The following is a 27,484-nucleotide window of genomic DNA, read 5'->3' as shown; positions in this document are numbered from 1 at the left end:
ATCGCTCAAGTTAACATTTTAGGAATGCCATGTAAAATGAGACTGAGTTAATACCTAGTAGTCAAAGGATTTTGAGAAACCTGACTGATCCCAGAACTAGCCAGCAAACCAAAGAAGTATTTTATTGAAAAGTTTATTTACATCAGAACCAAAATCAGTCAATGGTGACCACAATACATACAATGTTGCTCCCATCACCCACATCTCCACTGCAGACCTACATGGGGTTTGTCAAGGATCAAATGTTTATGCACAACTGGGACACATATATGAACAGTGTTGTAGCCAAATAAGTTTAAGCACAATGGGTGGTGGCAAACCAGTCCCATTTAATATTGTCAATTGGATTCCAAGGGCTTTATTGACATGAAAAAAACAGGTATGCGACTATGCGCGTGACATCATACCCGGAAGTTATGCGGGAACACCTAGAGTCAAAACTACTTTCTGGCCTCGACAGCCCGTACATCCAAACAGAAAAGTCATATCTGATTGCATTAAATGACATTAAACAACGTTAAACTCATTTTGCCACTCGATCTGCCATTCACTTTATGCATGCGCATACCCTCTATTGCCAAAGCCAAAAGTGGAACAATACATCAGATGGTCACTCCTTCAACAGAACTAATCAGATTTCTTCTGACTCGTGCAACATAAGCAGCCATGTAAGTGGGAGACTTTCCTCCACAAGGAGAAATCAACACCTGCATGACAAAACTGGAAGTCATCTCCATAGGTAAGATTGTTGAAAATTGTACAGTATCTGTTAGACTGTGTGTGGGGGGAACCCATGCTAGTGCCTGCAGTGGAAACCCAACAGTGTAGCTGATGCCATACTGCAACATACAACGCTATAACCACACATACTTATTTCACCATACACATTCCATTCATTCCTGATGATGGGACACAATCATCCCTTTATAATGCAGCGTCCCCGTTTCATCCTTAAATATATAACCTTGTCCCGTCCCACAGCAGCCCTTCATTTGTTCATTCATCAACTCCCAACCATAACAGCTTGTATAGTCTCTTTATTAGGTCCTGCCAAATCAAGGTTAAAAGGCCCCTGTTTCTCCTGCCATCCAGGATGTGTGTGTGTGTGTGTGTACAACCGAGATAGGACAAAGTGACTTGTCTATGTGTGTATAACCTCGCCTCACCAGGCTTTCCACCACCTCGGAGGAAAGCCTGGTCTCTGTTTCAAAAGTCTGTATGATCCTATCGGGAGCGGATGATATTGTTACGTCATGTTGTAGTATTGTTTTGTAGTCGACAGGCAGGAACAACAGCCGGCAACTTCCTTTTCCCTAAAACCGATTTTTCTCAATAAAAGCTCTCGTAGCCTGTAGCTTTTATTGAGAAAAATCGGTTTGAGGGAAAAGGAAGTTGCCGCCTGTTGTTCCTGCCTGTCGACTACAAAACAATACTACAACATGATGTAACGATATCATCCGCTCACGACAGGATCATATAACCTAAATGAAATGGTGCCCAGGCTAATGTGTGTATATGGCATGAGGCAATGCACGTTACAAAGTGTGTGACTGTGCATGTATTGTACGGTGTGCCCGCAACGCGTACCTACGCGTAATGCACAAACCCTTCTGCACACACATACACATCTGTGGCCTGCGCTCTCTCTCTAGTCCATCTTGAGGCTGCGGTAGATGTAGCGTATGAACGCCAGCGAAGCCCAAAAGGACACCGTGCCCAGCATGAGCGAGAACACCAGAGCCGTGAGCAGCGAGTAGCCAAAGAACTCGGCGCTCTGCACCAGGCCGCTCATGGACGAGCGGTTGCGGTAGTAGAAGACGGAGTAGACGAATATGAAGAGTCCGGTGGACGCCGTGCTCAGCACGCTCCGCCACCACCAGCGGTAGTCCTCGCCCGACAGGAGGAAGTAGGTGAGCGCCACGGAGATGCACGCGCCCACCGACAGCAGGATGGCGAAGACGCACAGCAGGATGCCGTAGAGGGTGTAGTGCTCACGACCCCACACTGTGGCGAAGATGTAGTAGAGCTCCACGGAGATGGCACTGGAGGAGGAGGGATGGAGAGATGAGACAAAGGAGTGAGGGGGAGAGGATAAGGAGGAAGAGACAGATTGAGGAAGCGTGACAAACAGAGAACCATTCAAAGGCAATAATCTGACAAAAAAAAACATTTTAGCTAATAAAAAAAAGAAAACTGAAACTGTAGTGTTTACAAAACTAACTAAAACAAAGAAAATGCTGTCATCTTTGTCAATTTAATTCATACACAACTGACAAGCCTAGTTGGTATTTGTTGTTGTAGGAAGAGCACAGCACTAAGACTATTTTAACATCAATGCAATAGAGTCACAGTCCCGCCCCCTTTCATGACGACAACTGGCCCAGCAAATAATTCCCCATGCATTTTTCCCATAGACATTTCAAAAAGTATTTATTTAAAGATCTGTAAAGCCTCGATCAAAGCCAACTAGGATCGTGACAAATCATGACAACAAACAAACAAACAATATTTGGGCCAAACAAATAATTAGAAAGAAGAAAAAAAAGGGCAGGGTACAACACTTTTTGTTGTTTTTCTTTGTAATTATTTGTTCGGTGTTTGTTGTCATGATTTGACATCATGGCGTCATGGCTTTGTCCGCGGCTTTAAAGGTCTTTAAATAAATACTTTTTGAAATGTCTATGAGAAAAATGAATGGGGAATTATTTCCTGGGCCAGTCGTAGCCATGAAAGGGTGGCAGGACTGCGACAGGTCCACATCGAATCGTGTCAAACCACAATATCACAATGTCCCTGGGTCAGACCCAGCTGGAGACCTGTGTTTGATATCCCGTCATCCCTGCACTTAATCAAAAACTACCAAAGACGTATTCAGGAGAAATAAAGCTGGCTTTATTTAAACAGGACGGTGTAGAAAAAACTGGGGAAAAGAGGGGGGATGAGACAACCAGAATGGAAACAGGGACACTGCATTAACCACTTATATCATTTTTCGTTCAACAAATAGCGACAAATCTACGAGCTCACAACAAAATATAGACACTAGGATTAATGTGGTTACCGCCAAGTAGTCAGGTCAGCTACCGCCTTTTTACATAACCACTACCCACCTGAATGGCAGGAAACCGCCGATGGCCATGTGGACAGCCGTGTGCTTGTACCAGGGCTGGCTGGGGATCTGTCGGGGGATGTTGCGGGTCCGGCAGGGCGCCTGGAAACTGCCGGCCCGGTTCTTGCCCACGATACCGCCGATGATGGTGAGAGGGAAGCCCACCAGGACCCAGGCGCCCAGCAGCAGGAGCACAGTGGTGGCCGGCAAGGCCTGTGTGGAGCCGCTCCACCAGTGGACAGAGTTCACCACACTCCATGTCAGGAACAACGGAGCTGTTGGCATACAGGACTACAATGTAAGCAAATAAAGCAATGTAAAAAAATACAGCAACTGGCATGGACTCTGTGTTTGCTTACTTCTGCCTGGAATACCCTCTAGAGGGAGCTAGAACTATTAGTTTCTTTAGACAAATAAATGTAAGTCTACTCTCAGGAGGAGATGGTTTACTTACTGACTGACTGACTGACTATTGTTGAAACGCAGGTTGGGGGGGTGGGAAGGGGGTCATATTTCTGCATGTGTTAAGACTCCTGTGCTTGGAGAGTTTAGCCATCTTTGGTTTAGGTTTATGGCACGAGTCCTAGCTTGAAGTGAATATTACTGTACTGTATGGAAAGCATAAAGGTCACTGTTTAAATAAACCAGTAATAGCCGATGTATGTATAGGGTTAGAGTTGTTAAAATGGTCTAAATGCTATGTTATTTTTTTTTGCTGGGGGCCCCCTGGAACCCCCTCAAAGACCCCTGAGAGTTAGCAGTTAACTGCAATGTGTTATCTTTATATTGTTTACTCCTTTCTATGCGTAGCTCTCTTCTTAGCTACAGATAATTAGCCTGTGCTACAGTGCATATTTGTCCATGAGGTGCAGGGTGTTTTGTTAAATGTGCGGATGTATTAAATCGAACAAACAGAAAGGTAGGAGCGCACACCAGTAGTGGGGAGGTGCTGACCGCAGGAGATAAAACTTATGCCTCTTTTAGACGGCGACCATCTCCAGATAAAATGTCAAAGTCCCGCTGCGTTCTCATTTTTATTGAGGCTTTACACGAGAACGCACACTTTATGAAAATGCTATAACGTCGCTAGGTGGCGGTAAACGGGCTGCCAAATAGACCAGTCACCCACGTACAAGAAGAAGAACCCCTTCACTCAACCCAGAGCATGCAGGCAGAGCACGCCATGGGATGGTTATATATTTTATAATACATTAGGCTACATAAACGCTGCTGCCGCGGCTGCCGCCTATTACAAGGCTTTTTATTTACATCATGGTTTTACATTCACCATCGCTGATGAGCAGCGCTTTGTAGGCGAGGAGGGAGGGTGGTTCAGGAACTCCATTATATCATATATATATATATCTATGTATGGCTCTGCATTAATGTATAAACATATGCGCTGTGAGCCAACGTGAGTCATGATGTCATACGTTTTGCGGATTCACCGTTTTGCCTGTTTACACAGAGAAGGGATAAAACGGCGTTCTCAAAGATTTTCACTCTGGAAGGTGGTTTCACTTTGTTGCGTTTTCACCTCCTGAAAACACCATTCTCGTCTAAACGGACACCAGCAAACGATACTTTATTTTGACGTTTTCTATGAACACCATTCTCGTGTAAAGACCACCTTAGACTGAGAAAGGAAAGAGGCCGCACAGCTCGTAGTCACAATGCCATCAAAATATTAATTTTTCCAACGTTTCGGCAACAAGTTGCCTTCTTCAGGGAATGTATTAAATGACATTTAGATTTACAGACACAAAGTAATGCTGAAATAATGCTGCCCTATAGGCAGTAGGGATGTGCATGACTGACCAAAAATAAATGTGGATTATTATACTGTTTTTAAGATTATTCTAATGAAACCATTAGAAAAATAAATTAAATTAAATAAATAGAAAATGCATAACATTATAGTTAACTTTTAGCCATCAGGAAGCAATCAAGTATTGCTACAGACACAGTTGTGACCCTTGATCCCGACAGAGGAAACGGATGTGCTTATTTGGTAACAGCTGTGAGGTGAGACTCCTAACAGCTTGAAAATGTTGCCCAATAGAGTACTTTCAATAGGGAGGAAGTATGTTCTGAAACCAACGATAAAAGGGCTCAGTATCATTCATGATCACAAAGTCATGGTTCACAGGGTTCTCTTTCCGACAGCCATTGGTACCTGCTAGTATGTTGTGTGTTGGCCTGTTGGGTAACTGTATGAACGGTTAAAACAGGGTTCTGCTGTAACACATGTTCCACAATTTACCCTTTTTAAACACATGCCCTAAATACCACAACGCCTTGTGAGCTCATATTGTAGTGTAGATCTGCCATTTGCTTATATAATAATGACGTTCCCAAAACAAGGTTTAATGTGTGGTTAAATAAAAAGGTAAATAAAGAAATAGGGAAATGAGCATGACATGCTTTTCAGTGAGACCGTACTCACCAGAGAAGAGAGACGAGGTGAGAATAATGTTCCACACCCACCGCTGACCGTGGATCTGCGTGTAGAAGCTGCAGGAAACGTAGCCGGACACACAGCTGGTCAGCGCGTACAGGACGATGGCCGCCGAGTTGATGGCGCCGTGGCGATGCACGTTGAACATGCCCAGCAACGCCATGACGATGATCCCTATGGAAGCCGTGGTTGCAGGACAGCAATGGGGTCATTCATCAGAAGAATCAAAACTTCTCAATGTGTTCCAAATGCATTTTTTTATTCATCCTACACCACTTAAACAAAACCCGCTGTAACTGGCCAGTTGTCACTGTACCCAACCTTAATCATAATCATAATCTCACAAAAATGATTGCTATACATATCACTTACAGCACCTTTAACAAAGAAAGTGTAACATGTAACCCCCTGTGTAGGAAGTTGATTATTTACATACGTTTTGAATAGATTTAGTCACTGGAGATTCAGAATAAACCAGGCCTTGTCGCCTGTTCACTTTGTCTAATGCATATAGGAGAAAACTGCAATGTCAGCAGTGGAAAGTGAAAGAAACAATCAACATTGTTCAACTGTGCCTTAAGGCTTTTTGTACTAGGAGGTAAACCAGAGCCGTTGACCATTTAGCTCCCTTCCATGTTGCCACGTTATGTATGTGTGTACTCAGGTTTCTAGTAATGTCACACTGCCATTCAATTCAAAGGAACCAGCTACGGGTCACTGATGCTCAGACAACGAGCCTGTTCAGTTTTCAAGCAGGACAAAGAAAGCACAACTCATATTCACTGATTTACATTACATTGGTAAATGGTAAATGGTGCATTTATATAGCGCCTTTATCCAAGGCACTTTACATAGATTGTGTGCATTACATTCACCCATTCACACACACAATCATACACCGATTGTGGCAGAAGCCATGCAAGGTACCAACCAGCACATCGGGAGCAATTTGGGGTTCAGTGTCTTGCCCAAGGACACTTCGACATGTAGAAAGGAGGAGCTGGAATTCGAACCGCCGACAGGCTTTATACTACAATTATACGATTGTATCTGTGTGGCCACGAGGTGTGTCCTAGTTAACTCCATCTCACATAAATTATTTCTGTGGATTTCTGCTTGAACATTTTGTACATAATGCGCACATGCAGAATACACCTATTTGGGACACCCAGCTTGAAAACAGCACAAACATTTCGCATCCGATTCGTGCCCGGGGTGTGGAGACCTTTAAGGCTATGTGGATGCAGAACTAATAAAAACGATTTAATAATAATAAAGGCTATGTGGATGCGGCAAGTATAACTTGTCCTTTAAGTGTGTGTGTGTGTGTGTGTGTGTGTGTGTGTGTGTGTGTGTGTGTGTGTGTGTGTGTGTACTTGAATGAGTGAATGCTCACCGGTGGCTAGAGTGAGGAACTGTGCCCCGACTCCCAGCACGGCACACAGCAGACTTTTGTATGGAGGAAACCTGAAGACATCGGTATGTATGATCTTCCAGCCGTTGTCACCCTGGTCCAGATCATCGCAGCTGCCCTCCTCGTCCACATTGTACCTAGACGTGACAAAAGACACTTTAATTAATGCAGGGATGGGGCAAAACACCTAAACCTAACCTTAACCCATGTCTAACCAATGACTAGTCTAAACTAAGTATGCACCCCCAGGAGAAATTAACTCAAGGCTGTGTGCGTGACGTGGTGGTGACCGATTTCGGAGGTGGTTGTGCGAATCATTGTGCTGGCACTGCTGCTGGAAAATTTCCACTGCGATAATTATTATAATTATTACAATTATTATAATGAATGCTACATTGTGCTCTATTTTTGTATAGTCACAGGAGGCCTGAAAGTTAAATGCTCTGTACCAAGGTTCCATTGAACAGTGGGCTGTATGTCACAGAAAGGGGCTCTGAAAACTATTTCAAAGGCTGAGCGAACGGACCTGGCAAAGTCATTCTTCAGGACCCTCATGAGGATGATGATGACGAAGCCCAGCAGCAGAACCACCAGCACCAGGGAGTTGATGATTGACAGCCAGTGGATCTCCAGCGTCTTGGGGAAAAACGAGTAGTCTCTGAGGCGGTCGGCCCGTCGCCCGTGAGGCAGCGTGGACTCGAACCAGTGGACGCTGTAGGTGTGCGTGACCTTCAGGCCTCCGCCTCCCACGCCGACTCCCGCCACTGCCCCTCCCCCCTCCTCCAGGGGAACAGGTTTGACGTCCTTCACAGAGACGTTGGCGAAGATCACCGAGTCGCCGTTGTACTCGATGTTGAAGTCTAGATGGGTCCACAGACCCACCTGGAAGAAGAAATGGAAAAGAAACATGAGATAAAAATAAAAATAAACTCAATGTCTTACTGTCACTCACTCGCACACAAGCACGCATGCAGAATATCTGATCCACTAGTTCTGGGGCATCATATTTCTTTGTCAAGAGTTTCACTATTCCATCTTTTTTTATCATTGTTTACAAGCCAAGGCGCAATATATACTATATATATATCGTATGGTTCAGCTCCTGAATACATATCTGACTCAATTCCAGATCATGAGACATTCATCTCCAAATCCGGTGCATGTCTCTACGATGGTCCTACTTTCTAGAACAAACTGCATGATAACCTGAGATTAGCTACAACTGTAATCTGACATCTCATGTTAAAATTGCGATGCGAGTAGACGGTCATCACAGATGTGACACACACACACACACACACACACACACACACACACACACACACACACACACACACACACACACACACACACACACACATCACCTTGTGACTGTGAGGGAGGAAGCCACTCTCTTCCATGTACCCCACAAACCCCCAGATGGGAATGTCGTCCAGGACAAACTCAAAGTAATACAGCTCCTCAATGGCCTCGCGAAGCATGTCGACCTGAGACAGACAGACAGACAGACAGACAGACAGACGGCATAAACAATATTAGTTTGGCTCTTCTACAAAAATAAAACTTACAAGTTAGTTACAAGGCTGCATTCTGTCGCGCGTGCCAAGCTGTCATTCTCTTGTATTATTTTCCCACCACGGAGTAACCTCGCATCTCGGAGGAGAGTCAAGACGGGCAGTGTCGGTAGGCCAATCAAAGGCAGGCGGGGCGTTACCATGTCTATGCTCAGCTCAGCCACACATTAGATATACGCGTTGGATACACTGAATACTAGGACCTCAATCTGAAATAAATACCTGTTTCTCTGACAGACTCAGCTGACAAAGTGTCTTCTTCTCAACGTTCTCTCTGAAGCGAATGTGATACAAGGACTCTGCCATCCTGTCTCCATCGAGGACCTCCCCCAGACTCAGAGACTTGTGGTGTACCTGGAAACAGAGTGTAAATAAGAACAACAATGTAAGTGCAATGGGAATGACAGACCAAAGTCAAACCACAGCTGCCGATTTTTGTAATTCTTTTGCTGTGGATTAGCATCTAGAACACTCAATGTAACTTGCAGGAGGCTTGGCTTTGTTGGCCATTCACCGAAGATGACCGTACGAGGTGGAAACGTTGGTTTCCTCTTTTTAAAGAATTGTTTGCATTGTGGCTATGAGGCCTTTTTCTTTATCTTCTTTGTTGATCTGCAAACATATTTCATCAGTGTTGCATGTCCTTTATTGCCACATCATAAAACACTGGGCAGTGATGGTCAATTTGATTGGAACCATGAATTAACCCATTCTGACCGGGAACCCATTTTGGTGTTATAGCATCATGTCGTGCTTTAGCTATTGAAAAATAGCAGATCTACAAGCTCGTAGCGCGCCACCGAGTGGCGCGCTACGAGCTTGTAGGTCTGCTATTTTTTGAAAAATCGAAGAACGACTGACATTTTTTTAAATCTGATCTCAGGTCAGAATGGGTTAATCAGACCAGTGTGTGTGTGTCCAGTGGAAACCTCGTATGAATCTGATCTCAGGTCAGAATGGGTTAACAACTTAAACCCTATGAACACTTTTGCACAGTTTGCACGTTGCTATTTTTGACAAATGTCCACCCCAAAATAGGGATACTGTGGTTCAAGTTACGCGATCAGTTTCATAGACAAATGAAAATGCGCAGTGCACTGAACAGTATTTTTTGTTTACACTGTATACTGCTAAGCTTGGATCAACACAGATTTTGTACTTCACGTACACACACCCTATTCACTTGCACCCATTATCAATTACGGAGTCAGTCAGATTAATCAAAATGTTTTTTATTTTCCTGTGGATTTTGGCGGACGTACACTCAAACCGTTTGCCGTATCATAATGTTATCAGAATGGCTCATCATTCTTCATGAAAAATTAATTCCAACAGTGCCAAACCCCAATTAAAATATCCATGTGTCTGACCTTCTCTGGACTGCAAACTGGCAGTGTGTAGTAGTGGTACGTCTCCTGGGGGTTGTGGTAAGGGCCCACTTTGTTGACATACAGAGTGACGTTATCCGCTTGCTTATAGCTGACCGCCCAGCCAGGCAGGACACACAGGACCAGGACGCAGTACAGGCTCATCATGGTCCGGCAGCTACAGGGCAGCAGGTGTCCTACTCCCAGCTGCATGACTCCTGGAGCAAAGACAAAGATTTCATTAGTTCTTCTGTAAGAAAAGTATGGGCTCTCTGTCCCCTAAAGACATCTCTCTCTCATCCCTCTCACTCTCTCTCATTTCACGTCTAGAAATAAGGGGCATGCCCCATGCGGTTTAATTAGAAACAAAGCCAACATACTGGTATATCAAGTCATGCCTGTCTTTGTAAGACAAATGAGAGATTAAATGAGTGAGCTAGAGCAAAATAACTTGTTTAACCAGCAAAGTCATTGGTATAAGTGGCCATACACTGTAGTCTCTCTTAATTCTCTTAGTTCTCTTAATCAACAATTATGACCAAAGATATAATTTCATTACACTATTGTTTCCTTGTAGCCAGGTCCAAGTAGGGAATGAGACATTGTTTATGAGTGAGGGGAGGACAGAGAAGGAGATCAACCGGAGAATCGGAGCGGCAGGGTCGGTATTGCAGTCGCTGTAACGCAGTATTGTGACGGAAAGATAGCTGAGCCAGAAGGCAAAGCTCTCCATCTACCGAGCAATCTTTGTTCCTACTCTCACCTATGGTCATGAAGTGTGGGTCATGACCGAAAGAATAAGGTCGCGAATACAGGTGGCCGAAAAGAGTTTTCAGGTGGCTGGCATCTCCCTTAGAGATAGGGTGAGAACTAAGCGAGTAGCTAACTCTGAGTAGAGTTGCTGCTTCTTCGCTTGGAAAGGAGCCAGCTTAGGTGGTTCGGGCATCTGGTTAGGATGCCTCGCGAGCGTCTCCCTAGTCCTAGGGAGGTCCTCAATGCACGTCCCACTGGGAGGAGACCCCAGGGCAGACGAGGGGGATGAGATGGAGATGGATGCATCGTTACAAGGGCCTTGGAATGCCTCGGGATCCCCCAGGAGGAAGGTACTAATGTTGCTCTGGACATCTGGAGAGGGAAGTCTGGAGCTCTATGGTGGAGCTGTTGCCCCCGCGACCCAACTACAGATAAGCGGTTGAAGATGGATGGATGGATGGATGCAGCCCAGTCTCCATCACCGCTGAAGGCCATACATACTCTTCATAACCTAAAACCTTGAACGGTGTCCCATTACCATTTCACTGCTCAGGCTTGATATTAGCCCTAGAATGTCTGTTGTTACATACTCTATTTCACATCCTCTACTTTCATATCCATGTGAAAGTTCTGGCACAAAACGTGCATTTAGTCAAATATCTCAACTTTTCCACCGGATTCACTCCAGGCAAAGGGGCCCGGAATAACGGCTGCATTGAATTTACCAAAACTTCCTCTGATCACCACAAACGTCATCACGAATTGACCAGGGAAGCACAAATGTTTACAACTGACCATGGCTCTGTATGTGAAATACTTGGCAATGTATGTAACAACAGAGACATTCTAGGGCTAGCTTGATATAAGAAAAAAAAAACCATCTATACATATAAAGTGCGTGTTGATTAGGATAACCTCATTTTTCCCCTCACTGTATGTGTTTTCTTTTCCCTTTTTATCTCCTTTATGATGATTTCCTGTTATTTGGCTATATAGAAGTGTATATTTGTACGTCTCGAAATGTTATGATGAATTGAACAAGGTGGACGCTCTTGTAAACAACAAGTGTAGTGCTTTATTTGGGTCGTCTGTTAACAGTTTTTGTATTGAGTTGTGCTTGAAATGTACTGTAATTCTGCAAACTGTTAATAAATACTTCAAATCAATCAGGAGTTCGTGAATACTAAAATACTAAACTTACTATCATGCAGAGGTGACTGACTGGTGAGTGATGATAAGTTACTGAATGCCTGACAGAAGCTAATTCTGATGGCTTCCATCTGAAGTTTGTAAAATGCAGTTATTCTACTACTGATGGTAAATGGCAATGAATGTTAGTAGTAGAAATGATCCATGTTAAATAAAAAAACAACCCACTGATGTGACTGATCTTCATAAAATTGCATCCTGAGATATGACCAGGCGGCCAAAAACAATCAAGCGACAGTTCAACACAGACTGTTTGCATCTTCTGTGTCATTATTATACAACAACAATAATGAATAAAATAAAGCCAAGGCGATGCTAAAGACGTTTAAGATCTGAAAAGGAGGAAGGAAACCTGCCTGATTGTCGGGATTCTTCAGATTCCTCCCAGGCCTCCAAAGATCATCTACTCTCCTCCACCTCCCTCCTCCTCCTACTCCTTATGGATGGACGTGTATTATCTATGTATGCTGCGCCGACGGGAGCCTCGAAACCTAAATACCGATGAGCATCTTGGTCAAGTATTAATACATCGATTATGCACAGCTTTACCCGGAACACCGAGTACTTTTATCGACACATGAGACGGTGTTGAAGAACGACTCCGTCCACCACGTCACCTCTTAACAAATAAAAATAATACTGCCCACTGACGGTCTGTTCCGGGTGGGCGGGGTTATAACTAAAATAAAACCTTTTTTATAGCATTATTATAATTATAATTACTTTATTTACATAATAATTAACAAGCGTAACTTAAGGTTAATTTAATCGCAATTGTATTAAAGTATGCCTCACGTAAAAGAGCGACTTTTATTAATTGTTTTGCGACGTTGCTGTTTGTACTTCGCCGTACCGACGGAGTCAACGGTCTAGCTACATAAACATCAGATCTACAAGCTCACTACGCCGTGGGCGACCCGTCGCGTTGTGGGCTTGTAGGTCTGCTATTTTCGGCGCGCGACGCAGTCGTACGACGAAAGTAATCGCTATAAATTTTTTACCCGGAACTTCCTTTGCTTGACTGTTGACTTTTCTCTTTTCTGACGTCATCGACCAATCGGATCTCTCCATTTGGGAGCCAGGCCTCACTAATCATTACCGGTGTCGTGGATGGATGGATGAGCTATGAATTGTGAGCTGCAGGCTTCGAACCGCCGATTGATCATGCCTTCCTTTTTTGTTTTCCCGCGAAACACACGCATTTCCTGTTGCCTTTTCCCCGCGCCGCGCTAGTACGCTCTTTCTTCATAACATACACACTTTGGTGAGTCAATCAAATTAAACATCTATTTATGAGTTTCACTAAGCCAGAGCCTTATCAGCTGCAGTATAGTGTTGACTTTATACCCAAAAGTCCAAAAATCAACACGTTGTATTTAGTATTATTTGTCTTTTGCCTCTACAATAAATGACAATTATTTGGCCTTGTTTGGATGCTGTAAAGTTTTTACTTTGCAATGTACAGCGTTGCTGTGTTGTTGTACTCTGTACGAGAAGTTCGTTTGTCGAAAAAAAAGAACGGTGGATTCAGACTGACTGGACTTGCATTGTTTTTTTTGCAGATATTTGACGTGTTTCCCTTCACATCTTCATCATGGGAATTCATGGCCTCGCCAAGCTGATCGCTGACCAGGCGCCTGGTGCCATCAGGGAGAATGAGATTAAGAGCTACTTTGGTTCGTTAACAATGAACACCACTCTAAATATCATCATTATGTAATGCACAGAGTGAGTTCCAGGCTATACCCAGTAAATATACCAGTAAAATAACAACATATAGCGTCAAAAACAAAAAGGCTGTCGTATATTTAAAGCTCAAAGTCATTTAGCATTCAGGTGCTCTACTGACTGTAATTGTAGTACAATCAATGAACAGGATAATAATACTCATCATAATTATAATAAACTATTTGTGTAGTAGTGATTTCCCTGCCATTCAACTGTCAGTGCTTTACAAAATGAATGGATCCTACTATTAAAACATAGAATTGCATAGAAAATGAAATTGGCAGATCTACAAGCTCACAATACGTTGCACGGCACTGCATTGTCAACTTGGTGGCTCTATATTTGAAGTGGTTCATTCATAATCTATTTTAGTAAGTTTGGTTCGTAAAAGTCCCTTCTTGGAAATGCAGCATTTCTATCTAAAATGTAGCTGAGTGAAAGTCATGTGCTTCGCCCCAAAAAGAAGAAAAGAAAACAAATCACAAAATTACATTCATGATTATGAATTGAATACCCAGGACCTGAATGGAAACAAGAATGCAAGGACGTTTTTCGATGATCCCTTTGGACGTGTGTTTGACTGTACCCTGTACTGATTACATTTCTGCCAATAAAGTATTCAATCAATCAATCAACACCTAGTTACTGTCTTCCACTGGATCCAAGGAGAGGTGAGCACCAGTCCCACAACCTTGACCCAAGGTTAAAGTCACAGAGAAGAGCTGCTGCTGTTGGTTTTTCACAACACAGCATCATGTTTAATAGCTCTCTCTCTCTGGTACGAAGAAGGCTGACACTGCAACCGTATTTAGATGTTTTAGAGGAAATGAATACGGCATTGGCAGCTGACATCGCATTTATCTGTGTTGGAGGATGACCTTGCGATATTGTGTCGTGTTCCCCCCGACAGGGAGGAAGATCGCCATTGATGCCTCCATGTGCATCTACCAGTTCCTGATCGCTGTCCGACAGGACGGCAACGTACTGCAAAACGAGGACGGAGAGACAACGAGGTATAATTAACGATCCGTGAACATGACGGATGTTTGAACTTTATCACACCGCCATTAATACAGCTTTGGCTATAATAGTACATTAATAGAGCACCGAAGTCCTGACATAACCCGCTCATCCCTTCGATTCCCCTGGTTCGCGGAAATAATTTCTCTTTGGAGAATAACATGGCCTCATCTTAATATCGTCTCATAAGCATTGTGGTCCAAAAATAAACAAGCTTTCTCTGTATCGTTTGCAACAGTCAGTCACTCATATATGATACAGTCTGTTTCTAGTGAAAATGTAAATAATTCAGTAGCAGTAACATTAGCGTTTTCTCTCAGTCAGTTGATTCTTCATATCCATATGAGTGAAAAGGCCGGTGTGACATGTTTATTTTTCAAACAGTTCTTATATGAGGTGATCTAAAATCCCCCTATGTGGATTACAATACAAATAAAAAGTACATGAATCTGTGGATTTGCGCCCTGTACCAATATTGACGTGCTCTATTAAATAATTATTTCATGAATGACAATTTCTTTTGGCTTTTATCACCGGTTACATTTTCTCCCATAGTCATGAGTCGCTTTAACACAGGCACTTCTCGATTATTCGGTTACGGTAATTAAAAAAGTAATCTGTAGAATGATTGCTAAGAAAATAATCTAGTTGCAGCCCTAATGAGTACATATTAAATGTTGACTTTCAGCCACTTGATGGGAATGTTCTACCGAACAATCCGCATGCTAGAGTATGGAATCAAACCCGTGTACGTGTTTGATGGCAAGCCTCCACAGCTCAAGTCTGGTGAGGTGAGTGTGCAAGGATGTTTTATATGAACTTCATTAGGTTCACAAAGACTTTGTCGCTTGTTTTTATCGTTAAATGACTAGTATCCATCGAGGATGTTTTTAATGTTTTGTCCTGTTTCCATATGCTGTCTTTCCCTGTGTGAATTTCTGGATTTCTCTCCGTTTCCATCTCGGTACAGTTGGAGAAGAGAGTGGAGAGGAGGGCCGAGGCTGAGAAGATGCTTGCTCAGGCGCAAGAAGCAGGTACTGCAAACATTTCAACTGCGTTTCTCTGAGAAGTTAGTGGTTCTCCTCCGAAAAAAAGTCCCATGAATATCTTTAAAAAAAGAAAAGAAATAGAAATGCTTAATCAAAAGTACACTTCAATGTGCAAGTGTAAAAATAAGCAGCACTATGTAACTTTTCTTTTATGAATAAAATGTAATTATTTTCCAATTTGTATGGTAGAATATACACAATACAATATAACATACAGGTATACAATTGAGGTGGTTGTATTTTGTCTCCCTGCTCTTGTATTGAGACATTTATAGAAGAATAGATTTATATGTACGTATCCACTAAGCAACCATTAAATCATGCTTGCCGTAACAATTTGAAGATCAACAAGCTCACAACGCGTTGTGAATGAGACGTGCTCTGAGGTTGTAGATCTGCTATATTAGGCAAAGATTTGGTGTAGAGGGGGGAAAGAAGAGCACACGAAGTACAAATGTGACTCTTGTCCACTTTACTAAGTACTATAGAGAGTTTTAAGTGGTAAATCTTTTCTCATGTCCTGCAGGGGAGCAAGAGAACATTGACAAGTTCTCCAAGCGACTGGTTAAAGTCACAAGGCAACACAATGACGAGTGCAAGAAGCTCTTGACCCTGATGGGGGTCCCCTACGTCGAAGTGAGCTCACTGTACCATCGCATCACTAGTACCTTTCTATTGAGAAACATGTATTGCAGTTTTAGAATGAGAAATTGTATTAATTTCTGTATAAAATCCTAAATGAAAGCCAGCTAGTCAATACAGTATTTTTACAGTCCAATCAAATAAAAGCATTTAACCAGGTCGGTGAGGTCACAGGATAATATTTTCAAACCATTTATAATCTGTGGTTTTCCAGGCCCCCTGTGAGGCCGAGGCCAGTTGTGCTGCCCTGGTCAAAGCGGGGAAGGTCTTTGCTACGGCAACAGAAGATATGGATGGGCTGACGTTTGGTACAGGCGTCCTGCTGAGACACCTCACCGCCAGCGAAGCAAAGTACTGTCACTAACAAACCTATTGCAGCACCCCAAAAATACGACTTAAAATATTTGATCTGATGAACTTGTCTGTAGTGTTGGTGAGTCTACCAAGAGCTCAGTCAATGAACTAGAGAATAATGTTTGGGCCTTTACAGTGGTTGGGTTATGGGTATGGTATAATTTTGGTTCCAGATTCTTATAGGTCCTGATTTTATTTTCTAGTTCAGCAGCTTGAACATTTGTTTGACTAATACAGTATTTGTTTTCTTTCCTTAGCCACTTTTTTTTAATTAATAGTATAACAATATTTACAATAAAGTGTCTCTATTTCAGGAAGCTACCTATCCAGGAATTCCAATTTTCTCGACTTCTACAAGAAATTGGTCTAACCAACGAACAGGTAAGGGTTTTCTCCAGCTTGTAGAAGGCATTTTGTGATGATTGCCACAAGGATGTCCAAATTGTTTAATTTATTTTATTACACACACACAAACACAAACAACACACAGCACATTTTCCTTTAGTTGGTAACCATAATCAGTTAAAGCTACGCTCTACTTTTTCTTTTTAAATAACCAGTTAGTTTAAACAATATTTTAGCTACAGTGATGTCACACTTTAGCACATGATGATAATAGTGGAAGGCATAAGTCGTGTGAGTGTATTCGAGGTGAAAACAAAGATGCTTCTTGTGTGGTTTTGACTCCTTTTTGTGAAGCGATGCACACTAGATGCACTAGATAATTTTGGACATTGTCGCAATAACCTCTCTCTGTCAGGAGAGGGAGACAGCAGACATTAACTCAAAGATTGTAGCATTATGCCATTTAATAAATTAAAATATGCATAAAGTGAATGGGAAATCGAGTTGCAAATCGAATGGCAAAGTGACTTGGCAATGTGAGTTTAATGTTGTTTAATGCAAACAGATAGGACTTTTCTGTTTGGATGTATGGGTTGTCAAGGCCAGAAAAGTAGTTTTTTGCCACACAGTAGGCGTTCTCGCATAACTTCCGGGTATGATGATGTCACACCCGCATACGCTCTATTGCTAAACCAGGGCGCCCGCTGGCCAAGTGGTCCAGGGCAGGCGCATGCCATATATAGGCTTTGGCCTGACAGCGTGTCGCGTGTTCGAGTCCCGTTCATGACGATTTTTGCTGCATGTCTCCCTCTTTCCGGTCTATCTTCACCTGATACTATCAATAAAGGCTTAGTTAGTTTTTATTGCTAAACCAACTACATCCTTTCATCTACTGTCATTTTAAGTTTGAAGTTTGTGTATACAAATGACTTGATGCTAAATTCTGTTGTGTTTTTCTATGTACTGTATATCCTGTTACTTGCTAATAGCTAGTGTTACACACATCAATTTCCTCATTAGTAGGATCATTACAGTTTATCTTTATCCCAATTCTTCGTACTGTGTTTTCATCATGCTCAGTTCATAGACCTGTGTATTCTGCTGGGGTGTGACTACTGTGGGACCATCAAGGGGATTGGACCCAAAAGAGCCATAGACCTGATCAAACAGCATGGCTCCATTGAGGAGATCCTGGACAACATCGACCCCAAGGTCAGTTCAGTTTAGTTTAGTTTATATCTGTTGTGATTTAGTTTGACTGAGTAGTCCCTCACTAGTGTCCATCTAAACCGAACGGGTAGTGGGTGAGGATCAGCTGAGTCGTGTGCTCGGAGAACTTATTTTGTCAACACCAGGCCGTATTGCACGTAACATTCTAGTTTATTAGACACACATAGAGAAATATAGTATTGAACAGCCAACAGGAAACGGAGCATGCATCTCATATCATTGTGCACGGAGTCAGACGTTCAGTCTCTTAGATAAAGTAGTTGGTCATCGTATCATGGATAACAATATGCTTATGTAGATGAGTGTTTCACCACTGAGTCAAGCCGATAAGGTCATAAATCATGACTATCGGCTGCTGGTGCTTTTTCACATTTTAGTGGAATATGATTTACATTAGTGTTCCTCCTTGTTGGGTTTCCTACACGTGTTGTGAACCCAAAACGATGATGCAGTGTTGTGGGTCTGATTCCCACCATGTTGGCATGTCGTCACTCATCAGCAACCTTCTGTAGCCCACCTGACAAACCAGTGGTTCTTAAAGTGGGGTCCCAGGACCCTCAGGGTTCCCTTGAGGGGTCTCCAAAGTATACAAATGGAACCATGTGTACACTCTCAGCGTTGTCTGTCTGTGTCCACCGTGCAGAAGCACCCTGCCCCAGAGGACTGGCTCTACAAGGAGGCCAGGGAACTGTTCTTGAAGCCTGACGTGGTGGACTGCACCACATTGGAGCTCAAGTGGAACGAGCCTGACGAGGACAAACTGGTGCAGTTCATGTGTGAAGAGAAACAATTCAGGTACTAACTGGCCCCCTAACCCATTAAAGACCCGAGACTAGAATCTACAAAATGTCTTTTAGATCCTGACAGTTTTCTGAAAAACCCATGTTGCTATTTCAGTGGTGCTTAAACTTGTTCATGTTAAGGCCCCCTAAAAAAATATATCTAATTGGCCGCCAACCTAAAAATATGTTGTTCCAGGCACCGCAAAGATATGAGTTGAAAATGTTCGCTGTGAAAGAATATATATATTCAAGGATTTGCGCCGCATTTTCCAATAGCTAAAGTTTAAAATAATGGTTAAAGTGGTTAAAAGCTACAGTGACACAGATGTGTACCAGGTCACACATAAATACACATAGAGACCACATTGGCTGCTGCCATTTATTGGTCAATATGGCTGCCATAGGGTGCCTCCTAATGGATGTATGCCCCAACTTGTATGTCTATTGAAGCAGGAGGTCTCTCCACAATAAAATAATTTCTGATGGTGAACATTTTGCTTTAATGAGACATGGCCAAAGCATTTATGGGTGTCCCCAGGCAAAAAGAACCCCTGTTCTACGGGACATTTTTTTAATTGACTGAAAAGAAAATATTCTGTGGTAATTTAATACTTTGTTTTGTGTGTGTGTGTGTGTGTGTGTGTGTAGTGAGGACAGGATTCGTAACGGCTGTAAGAAGATGTTGAAAAGCAGGCAGGGCAGCACACAGGGTCGTCTGGACTCATTCTTCACCGTCACTGGATCGCTGTCCTCCAAACGCAAGGTACCAATAAACAAATACTGGTTCATTATTTGATCAATTGACCCGTTTGGTGAATGAGTGAGCTTGATGAGTGATTATGATGTCTACTTAAATCGAGCGAGTCTTTTTCTGGTCAGTTTTCTTTTGCTTTTGAGACCACCGCACTTGCAGATAACCTGGAACAAAGGACAAAGAAAGGCGCAACAACAACATTGCAATTGATATTGTGAAAATGCAGCACTGGTTTCAAATGCAAAAAAAAGAATATATATATATATATGCACGACATTCCTCCACTGTATAATGTAGTTGGACATCTACATGCAGGTGTCGGAAAAATAAGCCAGTGTTTAAAATGTTGATGGTGTTGTGCTGCCTGTTGAATTAATTCCTTCTGTTACTGCTCTGTCATTTAGGAACCTGAGACAAAGGGATCTGCAAAGAAGAAGCAAAAGACTGGAGCCACACCAGGAAAATTCAAGAAGGGCAAATGAGGGAATAGAAAGTCTAGATTAAGGATATTACAGACAAGACTTGGCTGGTTTGTCTCTTTATTATTTGTCTCCCGAGGAAGAAATTTCAGAAATTTGTCTCGTCTTTGTTTTGTATCGTGTGTGAAAAAAACAGCAAGACCTCTGTGTTTTATTAATTCAATTGAATTAACCAAATAGTTTGTGTAAAATGTTTGTCTCCATTTCCTGCCAAGGAATAAAAGTTGTCAAAAGTGTATGCTCGTTTTTAACTGGACCCTGCATATGTCCTCAATTAATTGCTATTGGTTGCCTTCTATATTGTGGTTTCCGAGGCTAATATTAAACAAAAGCCTCTTAACTATACATACACAGCAACTAACATTATACATGGACCATAAATATAACCTTTTAGATTTCTGTCCTATTAGACTGTAGTGTAATGGAGAGAAACTAGGAACTGAGTTGGAGGGGAAACTGCTGGTTTCAAACTGTTTTGGGTTTTAAATCTCATTCAAATATTAGTAGTCCTAAATCTCACTTTATGAATTATTTGTGTAAACCTGCCTTGGCAAGCTAATTTGTTTACAAGTAAGTTATGGGAACAATTTGTGATAAAGTGGAATATCTTCACAATCAGGTAAATTATACCATGATGGATATGTTTGGTCTTCTTCATCGATCAATAATTGCTTGTATGTGTAACAATTTACATAGGCCTGAATCATGTGTACTGTTAAAGTGATTCTACTCTCAAATGTCGTCCGTTCCTCTAGAAGATGGAAGTGTTTTGAGCTGAATGTCCTGCATCCAAGGTCATTGATAAGGGGAATAACGGCTCAAACTGGGGCATCTCTGACAACGATAACACCGACTTGACGACTGCTGGTCAAGAGATAATATGTATGTCAATCAATGTCATCGGGGGACATAATCCTGTCATCCTATAAACTTCCACCATGTCATCTTCTCATCTTTGTTGTGATCTAGAAGACCCTCTGTCGGAAGTCTGGACGTAACAGGCTGGGTGGTGTGTGACGATTCAGCTGAAGTATTCCTTTGATAAAGCGGCGGGCCCGAGAGAAGGTGACACAGACGTATCATGTGACAAGTTCACAAAGTTTATTACACAGACAGGGAATACTCGTTGCTGTCGGGAGGCAACCAACTAACTCCATTTGTTTCTTTTTTCCATTTGTTCCTATTGAACACCATTTACGTCTGTGAGTGTGTGTTGGTAACCTTAACTCCATTGGACACTCAAACTCTGCTAAAGCAGCCAACTCCACCACCTCTCCCCCTCTCATGCAAGTCATTGACAATGAGGCAGTTTTACTTTGTTTTCAAAATGTAAGGTTTTCTTCATTTCCTGATTTTGGAGTTAGGTGGTTTCTTCCCGACAGCAGAGACACATGACGTGACAAGAAGATACGAGACAGAAACCTGACAAGATAAGAATAAGGATGACCTCACTGCGACATCTAACAAATGCATCTCGTATCAAAAAATGTACATGCTGTAAGGACAACAAGCTGTATCAAGTACATAGACTTCATTAGATGTCCGTGGACAAATCATAACAGTCTTGGCCTATATGCCTCAGAACTGTCATAACGGTGTCTGTCATTTGTTATAAAGAGCCTATCATTTGCGCTGTTTATTAGAGGAACCTTTTTTTACCATTAAGGAGAAATAGCGAACTAACTTTATTTACTGTTACCTCACGTATTTACTCTGAATGGAATGATTTTTTTTTAATTGAAACACAATAACACAAAACAAAGTGTGAGTCTTATTCTTTTTGTGAATATACAGGTACTTTTTTTACTTGGAGTTAAACAACTTTTACCGGATTCTTCGTGTCTTGGCTGATCTCTATTTCCAAGGTAAAAGAACAAAACAAGTATCAATCCTGTCAGCAGTGTGTGGTTTTTTTTAAAGGTAGGGTAAGGGATTTTCTTTGGTTAAAATAAGTGTTAAATAGCTCTATATTCTGATGGGCAGTACTCATTGCTATAGTGTTCAGTAATGCATGTGGTCTCGGAGGCTAAGTGTTCAGTAACCGGAGTCTCCATCTCTCTCCAGCTCTTTATTAAACAGAAAATAAATGTTCCGGTTGAGATACCAATTTTATCCAATTGCGATAGACAACCCAGGATTCATATTAAACGAGGGAAATTGAAAGTGATGACACAAAAATGAGCAGATAAAATGTGGCTGTCACCGAGCTGAAAATGTAATTTTCTGTTCATTAAAGAGCTGCGGAGACCACTGTGACTACAACAAACACTAGCAATGATTCAGAAAATAATACCTTTTGTTTTAACCAAAAAATTACGAGCTTGTAGGTCTGCTATTTTTGAAAAATCGTGAAAATATTTATTTCAGAAAACTGGAGGATTTAGAAGATTTCTTTTTAAATTTTGAGGTCAGGCCTAAATGGGTTAATTAACCTTTAAATGCTTTGTGCCCGAAGCAGATTTCCCAATAATTATTGTGCAAAAAGCCTGTCTACGCTGAGGTCTCAACGCCGTTTTGAGATTGTGAATTAGTTGGAGATGAGATCTAGTATCAACTAATGTACTGTATCTATCACTCGCAATCCCTGTAGCAATCCATTCAACACTGGTTCCATGCAGCTATGCATTTGCCTCTCATGGGAAAAGGTGAATGTTTGGACAGTGTTCCAAAAGCTTTCCATATTCAGTGTACAATTACCTGATTGTGGGAATATTTGGCCAAGCTTAATAATTTACCTCAAGGTAAACTGGCACCAGGGGTGGAAAAAGTACCCAATGATTTTACTTAAGTAAAAAAAGTATCAATACTGCAATATATAAATACTCTGTTACAAGTAAAATTCCAGAATAAAAATAAATATTTGAGTAAAAATGTACTTTACCAAAAGTAAAAGTACTAAGAATGTCCTGATTCAAGTTTTCAAATGTATAACAATCGTTTGAAAATAGCAGATCTACAAGCTCACATTGAAAATTGCAGATCTACAAGCTCACATTGAAAATAGCAGATCTACAAGCTCACATTGCCTAAAGTACATTTTCATGCCAACACATCGTGAGCTTGTAGATCAGCTATTTCCAAATGGCCGAACTGTACAGTATATAGGCCTGAAGTGGTTAATGTGTGTTTTGTAATAATAATCAAAATCTACAAAGTAGATCTACATAGTAACTAAAGTTTTCAAATAGATGTAATGGGGTAAAAGTACAATATTTGCCTCTGAGATGTACCATGTGGAGTAGAAGTAAAAGTATTGGAAATACTCAAGTAAAGTACAAATACCTCAAAATTGTACTCAAGCACAGTACTTAAGTAAATGTGCTTAGTTACTTTCCAACACTGGCGCATCATTTTCTAAAGTGTGATTCACACACAGACAGTGCTGCTCTCCTGGGAGTTGCCAAAAGGGAAGTTGGTCATCTGTATGTCGCACTTTGAAGCGTTGGTTTACCAACAACAAGGCTTTATTTTCATTCCTTTTATAGTGACAGTGAGAGCCAGGAAGGGCAGGAAATAGCGTTGAATTTGCTGGGGGAAGTACTATAGTCTTATTTATGTGGTATAGACTCTTACCAGGTGAGCTCTGTTATCCTCTTTGGTCCCCAGACACCAGGCTCATAGCACTGGCATGGTTCAGTAAACGCTATAAATGAAATAACTAAGTATTGTGTTAATTTTCAGGTTCAATGGCAGCACTGTATGTGAAAGCCTTGACAGGCTTGTTAATCGTCGTCTTTCTGTCTGGTGAGTTGTACATTTTAAATACATTCTCAGCATGATCCTTGCAGCAGAATACTAATGTTTCAACTAACCCTGGTCCTCAGGGTCACTCCTAGTAATATGAAATATCAGCATTGTGTTTATAATCAATATAATCTCAACAATACGATCTGTATATATATATTATTAGCAGCATTGTGGTACATATTTCCAGACTCCTTGTTCTGAGCTTTTCATTTTCTTTAAAATTATGTTACCTGTTTTTAAGACATTATTATTTTACACATCACTAACATATTTTACATATTTTATTCTGCCACTGAATTTCCCCCTCCAGGTATACGTCTCATCTCATCTCAACGGGTTATGCCAAGCCTATTCATCACAACGCCAAAGACGATGAGAGCTCTAAGTGGCTCATGTGTCCAAATTCCATGTAACTTCAGCACCAGAGAAGAAGTGTCGTTGAAGAAAGCAGAGACCTTTAGAGTATGGATGAAGGATGCTCATGCGTTCGCCGGGCGTCCGGAGATTGTGATCTTCAACAGTAGTCAAACGGTCAATCTCTACCAAGGGGAGATCACTGGAGACCTCCGCAAGAAGGACTGCACCACTGTCTTTTACAATTTGACCACTGACCATGCAGCGAGTTACTACTTCAGAGTGGAGAATAGCCCGTACAAAGCAACAGCAATTGATGATCCTATTGAGATAACGGTTGATGGTAAGAGGTTTTTTTCTTATTTCTTTTCTTATTACAATTTTGTACAATGGCATAACAACACCGGACAATTTAAATTTGTTTTCAGAAATATGCATAAGAAAAACAATTGATAAGAAAAAGTGAACTCCTTCATTAACCCCAAACTGTTTCAGTGGAGTTCCTCGATGTCACAACACTGTCCAGTGTTAAGTTTCGAAACATGTTTGAAAGTGAAATATCCGTTTTAAAGTTTAAAGTTTTTTTTTTACTTTCCACAGAGCTTCCTCCATCCCCCAACACGAGCATCAACATCTCAAGTGCGCAGGTGAAGGAAGGTGACATTGCTACCTTCACCTGTTCAGCCATCGCTCCATGTCCCACATCCCCGCCTGTCCTGAAGTGGAACCCCTCGTCACGGGATGCCGACAGGCACACACAGTCGGAGGAAAATGCAGATCGGACCGTTACAGTCAGATCACAGATGACGCTCACACTCGCAGCAGAGCACGATGGCGTGAATGTCAGCTGTTCAGTTCACTACCCTGTGAACAACTTCAAGTTCAAAACAACAAATAAGACGCTGCTGCGTCTTGATGTTTCATGTAAGATGTTTTCTTTCTCTCAACGCGTAAATGCTTGATAATGTTAATCCTATAACCACGCTATCATATTCTTGTTGTGTGGAAGATACATTTGCTCATGGAAATAGCGACTATTTCTTCTATCTGCTCTCATTAATCTCCCCACACAGAATCAGATGAAAATGCCATTTATTTGACCTAGAATTCCTCTCAAATCTTCCACACAGACCCCCCCAGGTGGACCTCAGCCTCCATCAGTCCTGCTGATTTGGTGTCAGTAGGTAGCTGCGTGAACTTGACCTGCATCAGCACAGCCAAACCAGCTGTCCACAGTTTCATCTGGTTCAAGGCCAGCCAACACGGACCCACCAATGTGTCTGTTGGAGAATTCTACAGCTTCAACGTGAGCTCTGCGGCCGACGGTGGAGCTTATTACTGTGAGGCCAGGAATGGTCTCGGAACTCAGGCTTCATCAGAGATTCATCTGCGGATTGAAGGTAAAACCCACAAGTATTCTATGTGGAATGGTGGATGAGATTCAGGTTGTTGGATACAGCATGTACAGCGGAGCCCTACTTTTAACCTGAGCTACATTATATACTGTTTAAAATATACAAAGATTGCCATATTGTTAGTAGTAAATGTAGGAGACGGGTTAAAGGTACGGATTTGGCATGTTCTGGTCTCAGGAATTTTTTTCTTTCCATGTCTGCCCATTCTGCAATTTATAAAGAATGACTCTTTGCTACTCATTTTTCAGAAAACCCTCAGCCTGATTATCCGGTATCATCTCAAGCTATTATTGGAGCGATCACTGGGCTTACTTTAACCATCTGCCTGGTCGTCTTCATTTGGTAAGTGTGTAACATGGTATGATAGGCTCAGACTACATATTTAAAATGGAATGTCCACATACGGTACGTTTATTATACCCAATGTCCATTCCAGGGTTTGTAAAAAATCTTGTATAAATTTACCCTGTGGCTAAACATTGCAGGGAGGCACTGATAGGAGAAGAGGCTCTGACCAGATTGGATCCTAGCTGGTTCTATAGGGAGCCTCTTGATCACACAAGTTTTAAGATTACAGAACAACATTTCAACTCGTGCCCTCTCTTTCTGTCCACTCTTTAATCCCAAATGTTTTTAATGGCAAATTAATGTCTTTCAGGTGGTTACGCAGCAGACGTTCAGCTGTACCTCGACAGACACAGGTTAGAAAGATAATACAGTTTTATATACTTTTGACACAAATCTGACTTTCCTGTGGCTATTCTTTCCATGGGAAATAACAATAATCTGAATAATAATAAACTATTCATAGAGCATTTATATAAATAAAGTGCTTTATAAAAGCTGTGTGACTGTAAACTGAAGATCGGATTGTAGTTGCTAAAAAAGAAATACCATGACATTTTTACATACCGGTATATATTTTTAACATATTCATGTTACATTATCATTAAAATCTTAGTATTTTGCCAATTATTTGGCGGTCCACTTGCAGTATCCTCACAGCCCACCTGTGGGTTGAGAATCACTGGAATACATGACATGAACATTTTTGAGCACATAATGTCACTCACTGCTTTTACTCTTCACGTATTCAGCAGAGTGAGCTGGTTGGGGTCGGGGACGAGGATATCCACTATGGCGAGATCGACTTCTCCAAGCTGCAGATCTACAGGAGCGGGTCAGAGCGGGTCACGGAACCAGAACCGAATACGGAGTATGCAGAGGTCAAAGCAGGACAGCTTGTGCACACTAGCTCTAATGTCACAGAGACAGGTAACGAGCGAGATGATGATTTATATGCCCAAGTGAAGAAGCACTGACTTGCTGTCCCTGTTTTGGGAATGTATGTTTTGTTTTTTTATTGTCTCCACCAGCCGAAGGCATGGGGAGATTATGTTTTGCACTCCGTCCGTATGTTCGTCCGTCTGTTACCAGCTAATCTCTGGCACCGTTGGCCCGGTCGATGCCAAACTGTGAACACTGGATGCCAACGACGAACCTCTGCCCCGATCTTTCCACAATGGCCTGTTATTTCGCTACCATTTTTCTTTACATTACACATTTTATCCATACATCGCGCAAATTGGTACACTATCTCTATAGTCATGTGATCCGCTTTCCCATATTCCATCCCCATTGCACATTCCCACTAGGCAGAGGAAGAAATGCCACTTAAAACAAATCAAATCAGCCTCATGG

At 41.9% G+C, this 27,484-nt stretch overlaps 3 protein-coding genes across 3 annotated transcripts; 2 read left to right on the top strand and 1 right to left on the bottom strand.

Annotated features, from left to right (window-relative positions):
* Positions 1-279: 279 nt before the first annotated feature.
* tm9sf1 (transmembrane 9 superfamily member 1) lies at positions 280-12,715 on the bottom strand. Its single transcript, XM_080793649.1, has 9 exons — positions 12,241-12,715; positions 9,926-10,140; positions 8,778-8,909; positions 8,346-8,468; positions 7,508-7,863; positions 6,964-7,118; positions 5,556-5,741; positions 3,111-3,384; positions 280-2,042 (listed from the first exon to the last, which is right to left on the bottom strand). The coding sequence occupies exons 2-9, from the start codon at positions 10,133-10,135 to the stop codon at positions 1,649-1,651; spliced, it is 1,830 nt and encodes a 609-aa protein (XP_080649775.1). The 5' UTR covers positions 10,136-10,140; positions 12,241-12,715; the 3' UTR covers positions 280-1,648.
* A 383-nt stretch (positions 12,716-13,098) lies between these two features.
* Positions 13,099-21,920, top strand: fen1 (flap structure-specific endonuclease 1). The gene is made up of 12 exons (XM_080793662.1): positions 13,099-13,148; positions 13,447-13,560; positions 14,523-14,625; positions 15,321-15,423; positions 15,603-15,666; positions 16,208-16,317; positions 16,538-16,674; positions 16,992-17,058; positions 18,103-18,234; positions 18,896-19,047; positions 19,683-19,797; positions 20,193-21,920. Exons 2-12 carry the CDS (start codon positions 13,479-13,481, stop codon positions 20,268-20,270), a joined length of 1,143 nt encoding a protein of 380 aa, XP_080649788.1. The 5' UTR covers positions 13,099-13,148; positions 13,447-13,478; the 3' UTR covers positions 20,271-21,920.
* Positions 21,921-23,803: 1,883 nt separating this feature from the next.
* On the top strand, positions 23,804-27,185 carry LOC308336370 (sialic acid-binding Ig-like lectin 13). Its single transcript, XM_080793732.1, has 8 exons — positions 23,804-23,843; positions 23,949-24,011; positions 24,325-24,711; positions 24,969-25,292; positions 25,499-25,768; positions 26,032-26,125; positions 26,442-26,484; positions 26,881-27,185. The coding sequence occupies exons 1-8, from the start codon at positions 23,822-23,824 to the stop codon at positions 27,103-27,105; spliced, it is 1,428 nt and encodes a 475-aa protein (XP_080649858.1). The 5' UTR covers positions 23,804-23,821; the 3' UTR covers positions 27,106-27,185.
* Positions 27,186-27,484: the final 299 nt, after the last annotated feature.

The sequence above is a fragment of the Protomyctophum bolini genome, assembly GCF_963924005.1.
Source record: "Protomyctophum bolini genome assembly, chromosome: 21".
In the NCBI taxonomy this organism is placed as follows: domain Eukaryota; kingdom Metazoa; phylum Chordata; class Actinopteri; order Myctophiformes; family Myctophidae; genus Protomyctophum; species Protomyctophum bolini.
Note: the sequence above shows the minus strand (reverse complement) of the source record. Positions and strands in the feature narration are given on the sequence as shown.